This window comes from Chironomus tepperi, unplaced genomic scaffold, assembly GCF_022539635.2.
Source record: "Chironomus tepperi strain 1889 unplaced genomic scaffold, CSIRO-AGI_Ctep_v1 contig_85, whole genome shotgun sequence".
NCBI classification, from domain to species: Eukaryota; Metazoa; Arthropoda; class Insecta; order Diptera; family Chironomidae; genus Chironomus; species Chironomus tepperi.
In genome coordinates, this window is record NW_027226207.1 from 1,403,380 (window position 1) to 1,423,039 (window position 19,660).

The window sequence follows — 19,660 nt, forward strand, 5'->3', positions numbered from 1 at the left end:
AGAAGGCATTATCCAATGCCATCGAGGGAAAAATAAAGTCGAACTACCGAAAGGGAGCGGAAACTAAGCAGAAAATATGTGATGAAAAGTTTTTAATTGACACAATAACATGAAAGTTTTTCATCTTTTTATGTTCTGTGAAAGAATTTATATCCATTTTCCTCCTCGTTTCCATTCACAATTTTTATGATAGATCTAAATGTTTATTTGAAATTTCCTACATTGTTGACAGAAGCATTTCCTCTTCATAAATATAGAGAAGATAAATGATAAATGGAAAAAAATTCGTCAAATATTCATTTCAGAGCATATTTTCATGATTTTAAGCAGTCGTGCGAAGAGGGATGAATCTTTTACATCGAATTGTTTTACGTCAAATCAGATTTAAGGATTTTATTACGAGTCTGGACAGTCTAGATTGTCATTTTGATTGTCATATGAAAAAACTTTATCATCCATAAAATCACCGCCAAGTGGAAAAGTTTGTAAACTAGAAAAAGTCATTAAAATCGCATAATTGCTGTTGATGTGTTCAGTAATGTCTGAGGTTTTGAGACAACGGCATGAAAAACCACGAAAAAGTTGGTCCTGCAACATCAATCTTAATTTTTGCAATCTCAAATTTCACATTTTTAGGGAGGTTTTAAGGACAAACTTCCTATCAGATAAACAGAATGCTCTTGAGAGCTTGCTGACCTTAAATATACTAGTTGTGCATGCTCGTGAGCATTGAATTAAGCTTACTCAGAGAGAAGGCTCTTTGGCTGCTAAATACTCAGTTGCAAACCCCTCGCAAAACCATGTCTACAATTTTTGTATTAATGCATTCCATTTTCTTAAGAGCGGACGTTAAAGACGCTTCGTCTGACTTTTATTTCGGCAGTTATTTTTGTCTCAAGCATGCTAATTTAAATTGCTTATGGGTTTGTTGAACTTGACTATTTTCTACAATTGAATTGAGGGTTAGTACAGTGTATTGGTATGGTGTGGGGCATTTCTATGACATGACACATCTTGATGGTCATCCTCGAGCATTCGGTTCTCTTTGGTAGAATACCAGTATACCGCGACACATAGGACATCCTTCACTGAACTAGAATGAAACTTCAACTTCAACAGACATCACGTAACTCACAGACAAACCCCCAAAACTGGAATGTCTATTTAAATAAATATGACATAAAAAAGCTTTTTATCGTATGGCATAATGAAGTCATTTAATTGTGCAATACTAGTCACATTGACGCCCATACAATTCATGATCTAATTGCTAGAATTTTATATTGCTCATTAAATGGAATGTAAAGTATATTCATTTAGCGGAAATCTAAGCCTTTCATGAAAATATTTTATGACATTTCATGCCAATCACAGATTCGTGAGAATGTGAGTAGTTCGTGTGGATTTAATCCATTCAGATCATTTCATGCGAAAATAGAAAATGACGGCAATCCACAAAACTTTGATGTCATGAGTTTATTAAATATAAATACTGACAAGTGACAAAAGTGGGTGATTTATATCAGTTCCATTTAATCGAGCCCAAACGTCTACGTTCATCATTTCTGTCAGAAGTTTCTCTGCCGTTCCTCAACATTTATTGATTTATTTGACAAAAAAAGTGCGTCATTTCTGTTTACTTTACGAAAAACTTTTTCAATTTACTCGAAAAGCACTGCTACATACTTTTTCATGGAAGGATACTCAAGAGCTTAAGATGTTTTCCTCGAGATTGTGAAAAATATTTTCCATCTAATCCCACCAAAAAATGATATTAAGGAGGAAATAAAAATAAGAAAATTATGAGCACTTGCTTCCAAGTCCAATGGTGGTAAAGTAACTAAATTAACAAGAATCTGCTAAAAATTTGTCGTCTTGTCTATTTATGAATGAAATGTATCGCTATAGAAATTCTCTGACGCTTTATCTTATTCCATCTTATGCTATACTTTTTTCTTTTATTTAGAGACTTAACAGAGACTTTTCTCAATTTATTCATACTTTTATGTTTCAAAAAAATATTTTCACATTTTTGTCAGCATAGCAAAAAAAGATGAAGGAATTGAAGCTTTACAAGATAATATGAAGAGGGTGATTTTTGGCGCATTTTCTTTTCCTTCCTGTGAATACTTCTTCTAAGGTGGAATTTTTGAAATGCTTACTTCTTGGAAATTGTTGCTTTTGATTTCATAAGAGGTGCCTGACGTAAATTTAACTGGATGGTATTCACTTCAGTGCTTTGGAAAATCAATATTTAAAGTTAAAAGGGTTTAATGGGATTAAAAATGGAGGAGCGACTGTCTTCAGTGGTTCTGTTGGTAGTAATAAGGTAGCGGATATTGGTAGTAAATATTGGTTTTGATATCTATAGGGATTAAGATGTTGTGCATCTCTTGCTTAACTTAGACACAAATGAAAGCTGCGGGTCATGGAAAATGACTGTGCATTTGTGGAGTCATGGATCATGACCCTGCATGCATATGGGCATGCTATTGACGTTTTCCAGTGGAAGATTCGCGCAATCATATTATGCTTTTAAGAAGGATAGCTCGAAGTCGACTCGAATTTCATATGAAGTCGAGTTGACTCAAGTCGACTTTTTCATACAAAATCTGAGTCAACTTCGAGCTTTTCTTAGAAATAAGGAGACTTATTTAAGTGCAGGAGCCAAGTTGGAAGTACATCAGCCCTATAAGGAGGCTGTCATAGTAAAACATATTAAAATGATAGAAGCTCCTTTGAGTAAGGTCTTAAAGTCTGACTTTGTGAATGAAAAAAGGTCACATGGGCGTCCAACGAACTCATGGAGGAAAGCTGCCAATCGAGAATGTATTACACTTAGATCTACATAGAGGTGGCTTCCATTAGCTTCATTTGCGTCGCTCGGCAACCAAACCAATCAAATATTTAACAGCATTTGGTCAGACAGACGAAATAATAAAGACTTCTATTTGTACAAAGATTAAACATTTTATGGTCAATAGCACACTTCCCTTTAGAGACATCCACTAAAAGAAAAACTGAAGAGAAAAATGTGTTCCTTAATAGCAGTGAAAAACTTTTTTGAAAAGTGGAAAATTCTTTTCGTTCTCAATTTTCCTTGCAAAGCAATTTAAGTGGAAAATTTGTGGGTTTTTATATGAAAAAAAAAGAAACTGATGGCATACAAATGTCCACATTGAATACCACAGTGCGATGTACAGCAGAGAAAAAAAGGTCGAGTAAAATTCAATAAAAAGGGCTCAAAACTTAAAAGCATTGATAAAAATTGTCCATGAATTGATCAATAAATTGCTATGAAAAACAAAAAGGAATTATCATTGTATCTAGTTCTTCCTGGAGAAAAAGAAGTCATCCCACATCTCATCAACACCTTTCCGAAATGTGTTTTTCCTTTTTTATTGGAAACAGAATATTTTTTGAATTTTAATTTAATTGCACGAAGACAAACGACACACAGGGAGGGTAGGATAGGTATCAAGAAGAAGGATTTAATTTTATCAGAAAGGAAGACTACAATATTACAAAAGTTGGTATTTTTCTTTAATGATCTAGATACGGTATAATAGGGTATGCGACTAGAATATTGTGTCTCGTACGAATGGATGCTCACATTTATAGGAATGTGATAGGAATTCTCTAACATATCGATTTAAGGAACTGAATACTTCAAAGTAATTTTATGTAAACTGTAACCCTCCGTAAACGAGAAACAGACCTAAGATCTGCTAAATATTTCACTCTAATAGATAAATTGAGCAAAAATGTTCTTATCGATTTTACTTCATTTCGATAATTCAACAAATGGCATCAAGTTTCAAATAAATCTCATTATATCATTTAAATCATTCTCCTCATTCTAGCTTTAATTTCCTACAGCACTAAGGGAATGATATAATCTGAGAAAATTTCTAAATAAACGGATTTAGGAAAGTAAGAAGTTTGGAAAGAATGAAATACGTCTGTTAATATGAAAATTTATTCATGAGATATTTCACGCCTTACCTTCTTCTTCTTCTTATCCTTCCTTTTTAAGTTTTACTCTTTTATTTGCTGTGAGCATTCTCGGGATGATTGTTGCTGTGTTGTACTTGCTGTGGTGTTGAGTGGCTTGGTGGGGGTGCTAGCTAGGGAATATCATATGAGGCAAAGAGTGAGAATAAGGCATCTGTTGAAGGTTATTTAGACAACATACCAGAAATCTGTCAGTTCGATTACTACCAGAACCGAATCTTCAATCATTACATAGAGTACTGTCGATATGGCATTACTCAGGTTAATGGCAATATTGACTTAGAATGTAGTGAGTATAGTCGATTAAGGTGTTTTGCAATAAAAAACTGATCTCTGGATCTACCCCAGATAATAACTTATATTTCATTTAGCTCATTTCCACTTACATCTTAAAAATCCTTCTTAATAGAAGTATGCAAAACTCAGTAAAAAGCAACTTACACAATGCGCTTCAACAATAATCCCCCATAAATCACATACTTACAACATTACTTCTTGATACTCATTCATTCTAACATAAGGATTAATTTAAATACAAGTTTCATCTTACATGTTAACATGAACTTGCTTGATACTATTTAAATCACATTTTAATAGAATTTAACTCAACAAAATGATTTTTTTTTTCTAAGATGATGTGATGAAATTTTCCATAAAAATAGAAAAAAAGTTTCCATAAAAATGCAAAATTATGCGAACACAATGGATGAAACTTTTCCATTTCACTTCCTATTTTCCTCTAAACTTCTTCTTACTTTTAAAGTTGAAGGGAAAAAAAGGAAGAATAATGAAAAGTTTCCATCATCACATCACGTTGTGAAATCCTTTTAATGTTTCTTGAGGGCACCAAAGAGCATCAAATAGGATGGGAAGTGATGCTGTCCTGAAAAAAAAAAACTTCATCCCAACTTGCCTGAACGGTTGTTTCGTACTTTTTTAATTAAAAATGTAATCCAGTTCACTAATTTATCGTAAGATGATGATAATGACATTCATGATTTTTCCTCCTTTTGGTTGAGATGTGTATCAAGTAAGACTATCCTTTTCAAATAAAGATAAAAGTGTGTATGTGAGAAGTATCCGAAAAAAAAGAGAGAAAATTATCTAATTTGCTGTTTTATGCTCTATCATTTCGTCTTTTACTTCTTATTATCTTCTTGGACCCTTTTCTCATTGTCATCTTTAATTAAGATGATGCTTTTCTATATCTCTCGACAATATTGCACAATATACATGTACGGGATAAAAAATGGCCTTCGCGTGACAATGATGATTGTGTGTGTCCCGCATTGCATCAAGTGCTTTTTGAGTGGTTGTAGATAAATAACGAAATGTTAGTTACTGCTGGATATTTTTAGATGCTTTGAAGTTTATTCTCCTCTTTAAAGCTTCCGGGGTGAACTTTTGAACCTTTTTGGAATCTTTGATTTTAATCATGAGATTAGATAATCTTTACAAATTTAGCCGAACATACGAAGGCGGATAGAAAAAGAGTTTCGAGGTCAACTGACTATTTAAGGATTCCAATCTGTTAATCTCAACTGACCTTTGGGGATTATTCACTTATTATGTTACTTACCATATTGGAAGAAATTGTCCACGGCAGGCAATAGCTGCCGTATGGCGTGTAAGTAGCAATTTTCATGTTAACTGCCATTAAAATTATCATCTTGATGACATGAGTCTGCCATGTGTCCTCCATTAGGATGCCATGTGTCCGTCATTAAGATTTTAAGCTACCATGAAAAGTTTGGTTCGATCGAGTTGATAATATAGCTTTTAATCCACCTGAACCACCCCCAACTTCCTGAAAATGAACAAATCGATCAATTGCTGTCAAACTTGTCATTCCGTAACATCCGTACAATCCACATCAAATAAACCTTGATTTCAACCAAACCTCGAAAGTTCACATCTCATTCTCATCATCATCATCTTCCTTTCTTCACAAAACTTTTACTTATCAATTTTCTTATAGTTATATACACAACGATGATAGCTATGGGAAAAACAATGGTACAGTTACTTCAAGATATGAGTCCCCGGTGAAAAATATTTAATTTTCATGAAGGCATATTATGCGCATTTCATTCTTGCTGTCTTTCGGAAAAATGAAATTTGAGATTAGGGGTATATTTTTGATGATAGTCCGTTTTCATTCCTGCATACAGCTAAATAAAAAATGTATAACAATAGACGTCGTATTCTCATCTTGAATGACAATAATAAAAATAACAGAAAGAATTCTTGCAAGAACAATAAGGATGACTATGACAACAATAACAGCAGTTTTACTTTGTCTTGGTTAAACAGAAAGAAGCAGGAAGAAGAAGATTGCTTATTTCTTGAGAAAAAAAATAAGCTTAAGCAAGTCTATTACTTCATCTGTGTATATGAGAAGCACCTCATAAAAATAACAACAGTAATAACAATAATCAAACCTAAAAAGGAAAACATCAGCAGCATCCTCATTCATTCTCAAAAAAGAGAAAGTCTTCAACACATACACATTGGATACTTCATTGAATAAATAAAATATTATGTGCCTCCATTCATTCATTCAAGCTATTTATCCTTTTGTTTCTTACTGCTGTTACTGCTGCCTGAAATTATTTCTTTTTTTCCAGATATCTAATGTATTGTGCTCAAAGCAGATTTTATTTTAGGAGATTATGAAGTTTTGCTTTATATTTTTTTCTGTTACTGGCTAGAAAGAATTTGCAATTTGTCCAATATCCACACAGAAATGGGAATTGAAATTTATTGGACACTTGAGTTGATAAAAATATGCTCGACATTATGAAGAACAACTTTATAGATGGAAATTATTTTAAAAAATAAGTAAAATTGAGGGTAAGGTTTAATAATGATTTTGGATCCTGTCCAAAAAAAAAATGTAGAGAGATAGGAAGAGTTTGATTGCACTTTAAGTACTTGTTACACATTAAGGGAAAAGTTTTTTAATGAGATGTCCAATTTATTGTATATTACATGTCGTAATTTTTATAGAATTGGGGGGTATTTGGATAAATTTATGTACAATTGTTCGGACATGCATATGAGAATATTTCTGAACTGTATGATGTGGTTGCTAGGAGATAGCATCCAGGAGACAAACGTTTCCCAGAGTTGCGTTTTGGTTGTAATGTCATAAATTTAGGAGTTGATGTTTCTAAGATTCTGTAAAAGAACCAATTTGGGAACCCTAAGGTCCGCACCACCAACGACATTTGACCAAATTATATCAAATTTAAGCTGATCTCCCTGCAGGTTACTTCAGGTAGACACAAACTCTTAACATACAAAGAGTATCATTTTTAAAGTTATTATACTCAAACCATCCTATGCTGAACTTCTCTCAGACTCAGTATAGTAGAATAAACTCGAATCTAGTAGGTCTCGTCCTAAAATGTAGGCCTGCATGCATGGACGGACTATTAAATTGTGTAAATACCTAAAACTCCAGGACTTCGCATCTTAAATGTAGGAAATACCAGTCTGCGGCACTTAGCCGATAGTTTTGTTTAGAGAAACTCTGGCAATAATATCCATCTGCTAGGGATCAGAATTGACAGCTGACCAAAGGAAAATTTTAGATTTCTACCGCAATGATCTACTCGAGATTGTCAATTAAAAAATGATAAAATGCTACCATATATTCAACATCCCGCTGTTTGACTCACAAGCCTTTCTATTAATAACCATAAACTCCTCTACACAAAATGCGCAACATAACCACACAGAATTCCATTTGTATCCATTTAACTTATTGTGTTTATACTATTCTGAGAAAAAAAGGGGGAGATTCTCCGGGAGTAGAAAAATGAGAATAAAAAGAATATTTTTCATCTCTCAGATCTATCGCATTGCCAGTGGCGACGGTTTGAGAAAAATGAAGTTGTGAATTAAACAGAAATGAAAAAGTTTTTTGTGCTTTACAATTTACGAAATATCGACTGTGATGATAATGAAAAATAAGGAAAAATAATAAAGACGGGATATAAAATATTATTATTATTTTTGAGGGGGTATGGGGGAGGTGGGGGAGGCTGAAAATATTGAAATTAGAATTTATTTTAGAAAATTAAATTAACGTGTTGATTTACACACTATAACAATAAAAGGAGCGACCTATATAAATTTTTAATTTTTCACTTTAGTGCTTCCAGTGCCACTGGCAGCAAATCGAGTAAATTATATTCGTTTTTTATTCTTTTCACTTCCAAAACTTTTTTTTTCTGTGCTTGTTGTTCTAAAAGAAAATAAAATAAAATTTTCTTATGTTTCTGATTTTTTTTTTCTTTCCTTCCTCTCTGCTCTCGTTTCATTCGACTGGAAACATCTCGCATGTGCACACGCATTTCATCAAATTCGCTGAAAATAAAATAACGAACCAAAAATAACGCTGACATTGTCGGAAAATTACGATACTTGCAGTTCATCGCAGCATTCATCAAATGATTATAAAGGTGCCGTATATCAGAATGAAGGAAACAACATTTCAAGTCCAGCAAGGCGAAGTGAAGTTTCACCTATTCAATATCACGTAAGTATGGAAAATTGTGGAGCATAAAATATTTTTATCTTTATGTGCAAAGTGATAAAACGGAAGTAATAGTATAGTGGTGACCAAGTAATCAAAATAAATGAACGATTCAAAGGCCAAATGTCTTTTCTACATGTGATATGTCTTGCTATAGTCACTCGACATAAGAATGTGAATAATCCTTACTCATTTCATTTTCAACAATGACCTGATCATTATCATTTACTGATTTATTGTTCTGTTTCACTACATAATTTCTTTTTATCGTTTTTCATCCTTCCATCAAATCATTCGATTATTTTCTATTAGTAGATGAAAGGGAAGTTGTGACTATAATTCTTCTTGGTTGTGTGTTTATGATTTTTGGTGAATATTATGTGAATTCAAGGAATAAATTGTGATTTCTGTAATACAGTAAGAGTATAAGAATCTAAAATCTATGACAATTTTCTGAGTGATATACAGTGCAGCGTATTAAGCATCATTTATTCAGTGGTTAATTGGATTAAAAGTGTACGCTTCTATTTTACCGCTAATATTGGTGACTTAGTTGTGCTTTAAGGGCTATCTATGTCACCAGCTAGTTATATGAAGCCTCAACCCGCGTTTCTTACTTCACTTGTTACAGTGTTGTCCAAACCGCACCATGAAACCTTGACGGTACTCCTCGACCGAAACCTTTTAAGTTATACGATTCATGGCAATTTCTAAAAATTTCGAAGGCAAACAACAGCATTTAAGACGAGAGTGACAAATAGTTAGATGATTTTTATAAAATTATCCCTGATAAATCGTGACCTACTAGTCTATAAATAACATGACATGACCTGAATAATCAGAAATTTGTCCTAGAATCGCAACAAACAAAGCTTAATGCAGAAGGATTCTAAGGATTCACACTATAAATAAATAAGAATACATCTTAACCACTTCGAGTGCTTCCGTTTAGATTCCAACATTTAAAAAGCTTTCATTCACATCCATCCACAACGAGCAAGTGCACTAGTACAGGAAAATAAAAGAAAAGTGAGGGAAAATTGTAATCGGGCATTCAAAAAAGAAAGAAGAAAGAGAGCCATAATCACATTAAGGTTCATTGAGTGCTTTCATTTTTATTTTTCCTTCTTTTGCATTCCTCTGCCTTTATTTTTATGACAACGTTATTTGTGAATTGCTCTCAAACGACTCATGAATATTACGGAGTGAAATGTACGTACAAACAGTGCTTTATATTTATGTACTGTGTACTGTATGTATGGATACTATGTGAAAGCATTCCTTTTCATCAGTATATTGATAATATGTTTAAATGCATATTGAATGGAAGCAGACGCTCGCAAAACTTTGTCGACTATCAGGAAAAAAACAGTAAATAAATAAAGTTAGTTGTTACTGTGACTTTATTGGATTTTTTCCATAGTAATTGATTTAATATTGAAAGTAATTGATTAAAAATTGTAGAAAAAGTTACTTCAAAGCTTCAAGTTTAAATTAGTCATGAAAACATTCAGTCATGGTCCAAAGACGTGAGCTTTATAGAAATAAATCTGCAGAACATTCAAATGAAAAGCTTCAATTTACTCAATAAAAATTTCCATTTCTCCCTTTCTACCAGATTCATATTGAAATATTCTCGTTCGTACTTAATTCAATTGGATTTTATCTTAAGAAAATCTATGCTGAAGCTTACATCTGCCTCAAAATCTATAGACATCTCATTACTTGATTGATTATGGATTAAAATTTTTCTCTAATTTGAGTGATTTGAAGAGTTCCTTTATTTTAAATTGGTTTTTAAGTCTGCTGAATCAGCTTGGCTGATTACTCAACTTAGTATGCCATGAAAAATATCGACAACTTTGACAATATTGACAAATTTAAATTTTGAAACTCAAAATTGTGGTTTTTTTGAATGTTTCATTGCTTCAAAGCACAAGCTGGATGAGCAGTTTATTGACCAAACATACAGAACACAACCTAAAGTCATATCAACTCTTTAGCAGCTTTAATGGTTGCTAATGGATGAAGACAAACAAATTTGCAGCAATCTGCCACTCAGAAATGTTAATCATTAAGCTTTCAAGCTTTTTGACTTATTAATGGACTGTCCAGATTCAGAAAATTATCGATCCATAAGCATTTACACATCCTTTCAATTAGCAACCATTTGGTACGGAAAATCTGTTTAATGTGTTAAATTACCAGCTTATAACAAGCTTTAATGATGATTATTTTTTATGCTGTCAAGGCAAGACATCGTATAAATTTCTTAATGGCAGACGTAGCACATTAATATTTAATTAATTACCTTAATTAAAGACAAAAAATAAATAAATTAATTATTCAATTATTTTCTCATTTATAATCCTTACTACATATGTGTTTGCGTATAGAATGGACGGCAAGGATGGCAATCACCTAATCAAGAATTACCAAGTACATCGAAATTAGATTGCCCACCACCCGTAATCAAATCAACATCAAATACGGCAACAACAAAAACTGGTTCATCATTACATAGTGCCAATAAAACAGTAACACAAACAAATCAATACAATAATAACAATAGCAATAGAACAACTCATTCCGTAACAACCACAAATTATCTAACTACAGCACCTACAACATTCTATCAAATGAAAGAAATCGATCAAAGTATGATGCAATCAAATAATCCTCAAGTCATTGTAACTAGCAGTAAATCGACAACAAGTATTAATAGTAGTAATAGTAACAATAACTCAATTCATTATAACAACAATACAACAACATTACTTCATCCACCGCCATTATATTATTCAACAAGCTCATCTAATGAGCTACTTCTACTTGATGATAACAATCCAAAGACAAAATATTTAATTAGTTCGTCATCATCGTCAGTTAATTCCACAACAATCATTAAAAATCAAAATGAATCGAACAATAATAATGTCTATGTTGGATGTGGAAAGCAAAATGGAAACTCGGAGAACAAATATGGCAAGATTCAACCGATTAACAAATACATGAACAAATATCGATTCTTCTCGAGCAAAAATACATCATCAAATGCTACGTCGACATCAACAATTGATCGATACAATGGCAATACTAGTGATAACTTTGGTGCCAATACAACATCAGCAACATTGCAAGATGCACGATTTTATAGTAGAAAAATTAACAATTGTGATAGCGAAATGCTGTCAAATGGACCGGCTTGTAATTCAATTATAAATAATAATGAAATCAATGAGAGAAGCCGGACTGGAAGTGGAAATTTACAGAATTTAAAAACGCAATCCAATAATTCTCTTACAAATGTTAAAGTCTATAGAAATGGAAATAGCAGTAACAACAGTGGATTGATGTATGGCGGCGGTAGACAATTACATTCCTCACCTCATCATCAATATCAGCAACAACAGCAGCAGCATCTCACACCAAATATACAGTCATCGTCCACAACACAAGTGCATCATCATCAACAGCAGCAACAACAACAAAATAAGCTCGGCTATCACGTCATAAATCATGTCTCGTCACCCGAAAGTGCATACTCAACTGGCTATTCGACAGATGGAAATTCGCCAGGTAGGAAAACACGTTTGACTTTATATTTATGATCCCACTTTTTTTTTGTTCCTCGAATATGAATGATTCCATTAAAGAGGATAGATGGGGAATTGAAATTAGCATAAAATGTGGGAATTGTGTGACTTTAAAGCGCATTCTATGTCCTTTATGTGCTCTATTGTCATTTGATAAATTGAATTCATTCTGGATATACTTCAGTTGATTGTAAGGCAGACAGATATAAATATCCATGTAATAGACATAACAGCAATGTTCTGGGAGATAAATGCACACACAAAAAAAATCATAGTCACCGTTACATAAATGCCATTCTCTGTCTTCCTGATCTGAAAGTGAAAGGTGGAAGGGTAAATGAGAAAAAAAGGTACACGAGACATCCAAAAAAAATTTAGTCACGTATTGGGAAGGAAAATTTTTCATCCTCTTGAAGTTTCTTGTTATTATGTGATTTTTCTTCCTTTGATGCTTAACTCGTTTTGCTGTTCAACTTTGTTATAAAGTACTTTGTTGCTACAACAACTCTAAGTATGAGTAAATAGATAAATGTTTCATAAGTCAGAAAAAGGATGATGTTGCTGAATGTCGATATATTTGCTTCTTTATTCTTTGATAACAAATGAGATTGGAAGTAAAAATTGATGTGATGCTTATCAAAGTGCGAACAATAATGATGATTGGCAAATTGGGAAAAAAAGCATCTGGAAAATTAATAAGACGGCAGCACTGAAGCGAGAAAGAACGATGACGTAACATTCTTTTTTCTATCCCTCCTTTTTTGATATTTGATGATATGCTAGATAAAAAATTGAGCATGTTTTTTTGGGGATTTTTTTGAGAATAAATTTTCTATCAAAAACGTGAATAGGAAATGTTTGTGGCTGCTGATGCTTGAAGAGATATTCAATCAAACATTTTATGTAAAATTACATAACTATAAGACATGCGAAAATCACTTGAAATATGGAAACTTTTTGGGTAATTTACGACGCTTGTTGTGAGATTAGTTGCTTCCTCCATCGGCACATATTCATATGTTGCACGGCAACGAGGCGACAGGCAATTGGATTCACAGTTCGGTTAATCGATTTCCGTACTTAATGTATTTAACTGCCTCGTCGGCATGGTGACGACACGACCATTGGCTCCAATATTTAAGTTTAGCAATTCTAGGGATGCAAAGCTCAGTATTAAATCTACTAACTGCCAAAGAGACGCTTTTAGGGACTGTAGTGGTAGTAATGTGTTTGTAACATGCTTTTTGCCTGCAAGGCGATCAAATTATCTAAGTCTAACTTCACAAAAACTTCTCATACCTAAAATCACCAAAAAAGGATTTAAATATGAGTATAAATAAATCTCCCAAAACTTCATCTAATCACATAGTCACAAACCTGACTAGACATCCTAAATTATAAAGAAACTAACGACACAGCACATAAAATCTGCAATTCATGCTCAAATAAAACTTTTCATGCTTGTCTACTTTAAGTTTTTGTTGAAGTTTCAGTTTCACAAGTTAACAAAACCTTCAAAACTTTAACTACGAATGAAATCTGGAAGTCTACACTTTGCCTTTATCAAATCAGAAACATTGCATCGACATTATCGGGAAAACCGCTTCCTCCCACTCCACGTAAATGTAACATTTCCTGAAAATCAATGTAATTGTGAGCATGAAAAGTTTTAAGGCTTAGTCACTAATATCCGACACTTTTGACAATCTTTAGATGTTCTTTTAAGGAACAAATGTTGTAATCCTTTAAGCAATTTGTTTCAATCAATCCCTAAAAACAGCATGTAACCCTTAAAATCCATCCTTAAAAAAAACTTCAAAATAATCGCAAACTCGAATAAAAAAAAAACTTTGTTTTTCCATCACCAATTCCCACTTGAGTGCGGCAATGTTTGTACAGAACAGGCACAGTAACGTGCAGATGCAAAGAACATTACAACATTTATTGAAAAACTCATTGAAATTTATTTATTTTATTCCATAATTGAATATGTATGTACATGCCTTTTTCTTATCTCACGCCTTATTTCGTGAACATAACGATTTCTTGTACACATAGTACGCATAGTGGTAGGCATAACTTCTCCATCTATACATATTTAGTTAAAAGAAAAAAACACCAGCAACCCTCCTGTTTTGTGCCACAAAAAGAAATAAGAAATTTTTTATTGTTTTATTTTCATTTTACAGGTGGATGCTCGTACTCACCAGATTCCTATTACATCAACATACGTACAGGAATTCATTATTTCCCTAAGGGAAATTCTACATTGGATTATGGAAACAATCGCTTTAAATCGGACCTCAACCGCATAGAAGAGAAGAACGATGAGGTAAATATATTTTTTGTTCTATATCCAGGGGTGCTGAATGTTTAGTCCACGGGACGCTCAATTTTATTGAAGATTTGACTTTGTCTTAATGTTTCTAAATATCTTAGATAGAAAAGATATTTCGTGTCCAGTTGTGCTTAAAATTCGGCTTGAAATTTTTTCAAATTTACATCAAACATTTAAATTTTGACCGTTATTTTGTAGATAATTATCTTTAGTTATTTCATGAGCATTTATTTCTTTTATGTCTCATTGAACTATTACAATTGCTTATTAAAATACTCAGCAAAATGACAAGACACAAGAAGAACCGCAGCACACAGTTTGAGCACCCCTGGTATACATCTACTTAAACTTTTTAAACTTCAAATTATTTTTATATCGTCATTTCACACATTTGGAACTCATAATAGAAAAAAAAATACGTAAAAAAACTTTCATTATCTTATGGGAATTTTGTAGACCAGACCTCAATTTAACCCCTTTTTATGCGAAAACAGAAGCAGCAAGCATCAAATTGTATAACATCATATCTATATTTTCTATAAACATTTTTGAAAATCTCTTATGGGAAATTGAAATGATGGAAAAATTGCTAAAGGATTTTTGAGATAAAATTTTATAGATTGTATTAGCGGAGCTGCTATGGAAAAAATTGGGATCTTACATGAAAGTGTTTGTTGTATGCTTTCATAAAAATGTCTTGATCTGAGAAGCACTTTTAAGATCCAAAAATCTTTTTTCAAATGTAAATGTATTGAACTATACGTGTGACATAAAGAACCGTATGTTTACTGAGGAAAATCAAGCTTTATTGAGCTATACATTCTGTCGTTCGTATCAATTTTTTACCTACATTTTGTTGAACATGGATTTATAGTATAAAGCAGTGAAATGTTGTGATATAAAGATATAATTCTATTTTTAACCCTTAGCCCGAGTGGTGCATGACTTTATGGAATCTATTTTGAGGTTGCCTATAATTTGGTGCTTTATAATGTCCAGCACGACAAACTTAAGCCTACTCAAATTCTAAGAATATCCATAAGGAACCTCTAACCCCTGACAATTCATGTGCCACTCGGTCTGCATCACATCCACATCTCATATGAAATCGAAATATTTATTTCCTCTCACATCTTCCTATACAAAAACATAATTTCAGACACAATTCTGCCACCATACACATAAACGTACGGAATCATTCGATTGTAGCAAAACAGCTGCAAATGCGATTCCCCTGAGTCAACATTATCAATGCTCATCGTCATCAACAAGCATTAAAAGTGGCAATAATATAATGCCGCCATGTGTCAGTCCTGGAATGAGTCCCGTACTGAGGAAAAATGTCATCATGGCCACACAATTCCGTAGTGAGTGTAATTTTTCATTGTCAATTTGCTCACAAATGATTTAACCATCAAATTAATTTTATTATCCTTTCATGTCTAATTTATTTACAGCTCCATCACCCAGGCAACGTTGTCGGATCAGAACAAATCCATGGTTTTCAAATATCGATCCAGAACTAAGCATACCGAACGACTCAAAACTAGGAAATAATAATAATAACAGTAAAATTAATAACAATCTAAATGGTAATGTCAGTTCTAAGCAGAAACGAGACAGAGATAGTACTGGCTCAACAACATCATCATCTGGAATTAAATCGAATAGTGATGAGTCGAATGAACAAGAACAAAAGAATAACAAGAAGACAGTAAATGGTCATTTAACAGATTCTGACTCGAGTAGCTCGACAGAAAAGCCGAGCAAGACTATCGCTTCACTTGCTGATTTTCGTAAGAAATATGGCAATAACAATAGTAATAACACTAGTAAAAAGGAACTACCAATTTCAATCTCGACAACACAACAAGATGGAAGTGATGATGATGCAACATTAAATGAAATTGGAAAATTTGATGAAAGCTATGTTTATGAGAAGGAGAATGACATTGTAAGGTAAGAGTATGTACTGGTCACAGGATCATTAATGGATCTATAGAATTCAGCCTTTTTATCAGTCTCCCAAAAAGCTCATCATTGTCAGTGACAAAAAACAAAACATTTAAATTCCCATTGGCTATATGCTAGGCCAACTCAACATTCCATCCATGACTGAAACTTTTTTTGATTGATGACTAAAAATTAATTTATTTTTCCTATCAACAGTGATTCCGACCGTACAGATTGCGTTTCTGACTTGGGTCAGGAAGCAGGTGATGAATGTGAGTCGACAGATGATTTGTTGGATGTGGATTTTGGTGAAAAGGAAAGCAAGCAGAATGCCGATAAGAAGTCTAAAGGGAAATCTATGTCAAGTAAGAAGACTGTAACAGAAAGTCAACAACAACAAAAAAAGCGAAAGAAGTTCGTCCGTAAACGTAGTAAAAACACAGAAAGTAATAATAGTATAATGAAATCACCCATTGTGACGCGTGGATGTCGATCAGTTGGTGGCACACCAGTTTCAATAAGACGAAATGAGAGAACAGCAGAACGACGACAATTAGATACATCATTATCAAATCGTTCAAATTCATTAACATTCAATGAAATTCACATGATACACAACAGGATGCTTGCAATCTCGGAGAGTGAAAAGGCACTCATTAAGGCTGACTTAGAAGCGGATGTTAAATACAGACAATTGATTCATGAAGCTGAATCAATATTAATATCAATGAAATCAAATTTGTCAACACCAGGAGCACAAAAAGACTTACCAATACCAACAACGATAGCAAGTCCTCGACGTCAAAATGTCCCGACAAATAAACGTGTCGAGATGTTGAGGAACTGCGAAGTTGATTTAAAACGTGAGCTGGCAAAGACATCAAATCAGTTACAGCAAGCACAGGCACAACATCCATCAACAATCATAAATAAAAGACTTGAAATATTACGTTATGAAACATCCATGTCAGCACCGTCAAGTCCAAAGACGAATCGCGTAGCACCCGTAAAGACTCATGTAACAAACTTTATCTATCAAAATGAAGTGGATGTGATAACACAGAAGCGTGACTCTGCATCCAAAACAACACCAATTATGTCTCCAAGAAGATTTTTAGCACCAAAGCAACATGATGATTCTGATTCGGAATCAGATGTTAAATCTAATTATCGTGCTATGAATGGCAAAGAAAACAAGACAAGAGATATAAAAATAAAAATTAATCCACCAATAGCACAGTTCCGTTCGGTCGTGTGCAATAATGTTGAGTCTGATGATCTCTTCTTTCCACAAAGTGAACCCTTAAAAAGAAAAATTTATTCATGCAATTCGACGATTGATAAAATTCAAAGGTCTTTAGACTTTGATTCAGACGGTATGGATGCAATATATAGCATGTCTATTGATATTCAAATTCCTTTATTCTCCTTTATTTTTCACTTCACAGAGCTTCCAAAGAAAGCACTTTTACAAAAAATCCAAATGTTAAGGAAGGAGCGACAAGCAACAAAATCAAAAGAGCGTGAATCATCAAGTGATGCCGGAGTATCTGATGCTGGTGTCTCACATGACTCACCAAAGCGTGTCATTGACGAGAATATCAAAAGAAAATTAATTATGAAAACGATTGAGGATATAAAGCGAAGCTTAGAGGATCAAAGTTTAGAACTTAATGAACTTCACGATTCAGACACATAGAATGAGACATTATATGAAGTTGTATCGTGTGGATAAATAAGTAGTTAATGATATTAATCAAGTTCTTACTTATGTATCAACTTTAGTGATATTTTTGGTTATGTTATTAGTTTTATTAGCATTTCAGATCCAATTTACTAGAATCTTCCTAATTTTTATTAAGGTGTAGAGATATAGCTGCAAAGGATCTATCTAATCAACAAGTATCTGTGCAGTCTAGCTTCTATGTAGATACTAATTAGCTCACTAGTTTTGATTCTAGACTAGTTACATAGTAACCATGTAAGTAGATAGTCTAACTATCTAGTATCTTTGTAGATAAATAGTCTAATATATATATAGGAAGTCTAGAATCTACATGGATATTGGCTGTATCTCTATATGATTGAGCATATGATTAACTTTTGATTCATATCCCGAGAAATGTAGTAGAGTTCATACTAAGGCTCTGCTAGGAACGACAGGTCTGCATATAAATATGCAGGCCTATAGTTTTGGGTGTACCTATATAGTTCGTCCAAAGCAGCAGGATTACATTTTTCTACTAGACGAACCCTAGTCCATATACACCTTATATGACTCCTATACAGCATCATATGTGAATCTCGGGTGTTTCTTTTGCTACAACTTTACATTTTCTTAATAAATATTTATTGCCATTATCGTTATTTAAGTTAATTATAGTTCCTTGTTATGATTTACTTCAGCATATCATTTTGAAACTATTAGAGCATGTACACTACATGCTCTAAAAATTGTATATTGTAACTTCCAACATTCTTACTCTATTTTCTAGATATTTCAAATCCAAAAAAAAAAAAGATTCCAAACTTTACTTTTTAAGATATTTAATGTTCTTTTAAATGTTGGTCCAATTAAAAGAATCGTTTTGTGTTTTCTGTTAAATTTTTGATGATAGACATTAAGTTCTAAGAAAAAAAAAGAAACTAAATTAAATTAATGCAAATTTGTTACATGTCACCGTTTTTATTTCAATATTATGTTTAGATACGTAATTGTGATATTTAATTATTTTAAACAAAAATGAGGAAATCCTTTCATTTACATTTATTCTTGATTCTTTATTGGTAGGGAATATGATAAAGTAGGTATAGTGAATAAGGTGATATAGAAATTATGAAGAAAAATATGGATATAACCATAAACACATGATATTATGTTAAAGATGTGCAATAAATGAAGATTCATAAAAAAAATAGAATTATTTTCAATGGCAAATCGTGAAAGGAAACTTCTTATGGACATTATTTTTGGGGAGTTTTGGAGGAGTAGATTCAAAATTTATTTGGAAATTGCTAACCTGAGTGACATGCTAAGACATCTATTTAAATAAACAGTCAAGATCAATTGTGTTCTATGAAGCTGGCTTAATTGCCGGATCCTGTTTAGAGTTTTTTATTTTCTTAGTATACAATTTGATATTATGTCTAGTTGAATGCAACGTCATACTGTAAACATGGCGACGGATTGTTGCCCTAGTGGTCACACAGTGCTGT

The 19,660-nt window shown here is 32.9% G+C and overlaps 1 protein-coding gene across 2 annotated transcripts in view; it reads left to right on the forward strand.

Moving 5' to 3' along the window:
• Positions 1 to 18,935, forward strand: part of LOC139086495 (GATA zinc finger domain-containing protein 7) — a 46,360-nt gene extending 27,425 nt beyond the window's left edge. The window contains exons 3-10 of one of the 2 annotated variants that reach the window (XR_011544024.1): positions 8,452 to 8,560; positions 10,954 to 12,136; positions 14,343 to 14,485; positions 15,651 to 15,858; positions 15,949 to 16,450; positions 16,661 to 17,820; positions 17,893 to 18,425; positions 18,486 to 18,935. Coding sequence is in view for 1 of the 2 variants with exons in the window: in XM_070634959.1 (XP_070491060.1) it covers positions 8,452 to 8,560; positions 10,954 to 12,136; positions 14,343 to 14,485; positions 15,651 to 15,858; positions 15,949 to 16,450; positions 16,661 to 17,820; positions 17,893 to 18,143 (3,556 nt within the window). In the remaining variant the exon portion in view is untranslated. Of the gene's footprint in view, positions 1 to 8,451; positions 8,561 to 10,953; positions 12,137 to 14,342; positions 14,486 to 15,650; positions 15,859 to 15,948; positions 16,451 to 16,660; positions 17,821 to 17,892 lie in introns of both variants that reach the window. The other variant, XM_070634959.1, reaches the window with a different exon arrangement.
• The last annotated feature ends 725 nt before the right edge of the window (positions 18,936 to 19,660 follow it).